The sequence below is a fragment of the Eimeria mitis genome, genomic scaffold (genome assembly GCF_000499745.2).
Source record: "Eimeria mitis Houghton genomic scaffold, Emh_scaff185, whole genome shotgun sequence".
Taxonomy (NCBI): Eukaryota; Apicomplexa; class Conoidasida; order Eucoccidiorida; family Eimeriidae; genus Eimeria; species Eimeria mitis.
Window position 1 is genome coordinate 17,922 of NW_013570171.1, and position 900 is coordinate 18,821.

The window sequence follows — 900 nt, forward strand, 5'->3', positions numbered from 1 at the left end:
AATGTAGAGGACAGGCAGACACACACACACACTGCTGCAACTGCTGCTGCAGTTGCTGCTGCTGCTGCTGCTGCAGCCAGCGCATATATATAATATGCGCTGGGGGCATTACTGCTGCTGTGGATGCAGCAGCAGCAGCAGCAGCAGCAATAGTATACCCAGTCAGCTCAACAGCAACACAAACAAGCAGATAGTATCGTAGCACAGCAGCAGCTGCAGCAGCAGCAAAGGGGAAACCAGCGACGGAAACCGCAGCAGGACTAGCAGGAGCGGCGCCAACACCACCACCAGCAACAGCAGCCTCAGCAGCAGCAGCAGCAGCAGCAGTAGCTCACCCCTTTGTACAGTTCCGTGTGCTGCCCCACGAAGAGGGCCGTAGCCTTCTCCTTCTCCTTGCTGCTGCTGCTGCTGCGGCATTTGTTGATACGCTGCAGGCGGGGGCCCGTAGAGTTGCTGCTGCTGCTGCTGCTGCTGCTGCGGGGGGGGCACCTGTCGCTGCTGCTGCTGCATATACGGATTGGCTGGCTGCTGCTGCTGCTGCGGCGGCGGCACTTGCGGCGCCTGCCCGTATGGTGGTTGCTGCTGTCCGTATGGCTGTTGCTGCTGCTGCTGCAGGTGTTGCTGCTGTTGCTGCTGCTGCTGAGGGTGGCCATACATTGGCTGCTGCTGCTGCTGCTGCTGCTGAGGCTGCTGCCCATAGGGAGGCGGCTGTCCATAGGGCTGTTGCTGCTGCTGCTGCTGCGGCTGCTGCTGATGCTGCACGTATGGTGGAGGCTGCTGCTGCTGAACTCCATACGGCATCGGTGCTTGTCCGTACGGCTGCTGCTGCTGCTGCTGCTGCAGCACCCCAGCAGCTACACAGCAGCTGCAGCAGCAACAGCAGCAACAAGAGGAGAACCT

At 60.7% G+C, this 900-nt stretch overlaps 1 protein-coding gene across 1 annotated transcript; it reads right to left on the reverse strand.

The window, feature by feature from the left end:
- Positions 1-162: 162 nt before the first annotated feature.
- EMH_0002390 (uncharacterized protein) lies at positions 163-801 on the reverse strand (the record flags this gene model as incomplete). Its single annotated transcript, XM_013495975.1, has 1 exon — positions 163-801. One exon carries the CDS (start codon positions 799-801, stop codon positions 163-165), a length of 639 nt encoding a protein of 212 aa, XP_013351429.1.
- Positions 802-900: the final 99 nt, after the last annotated feature.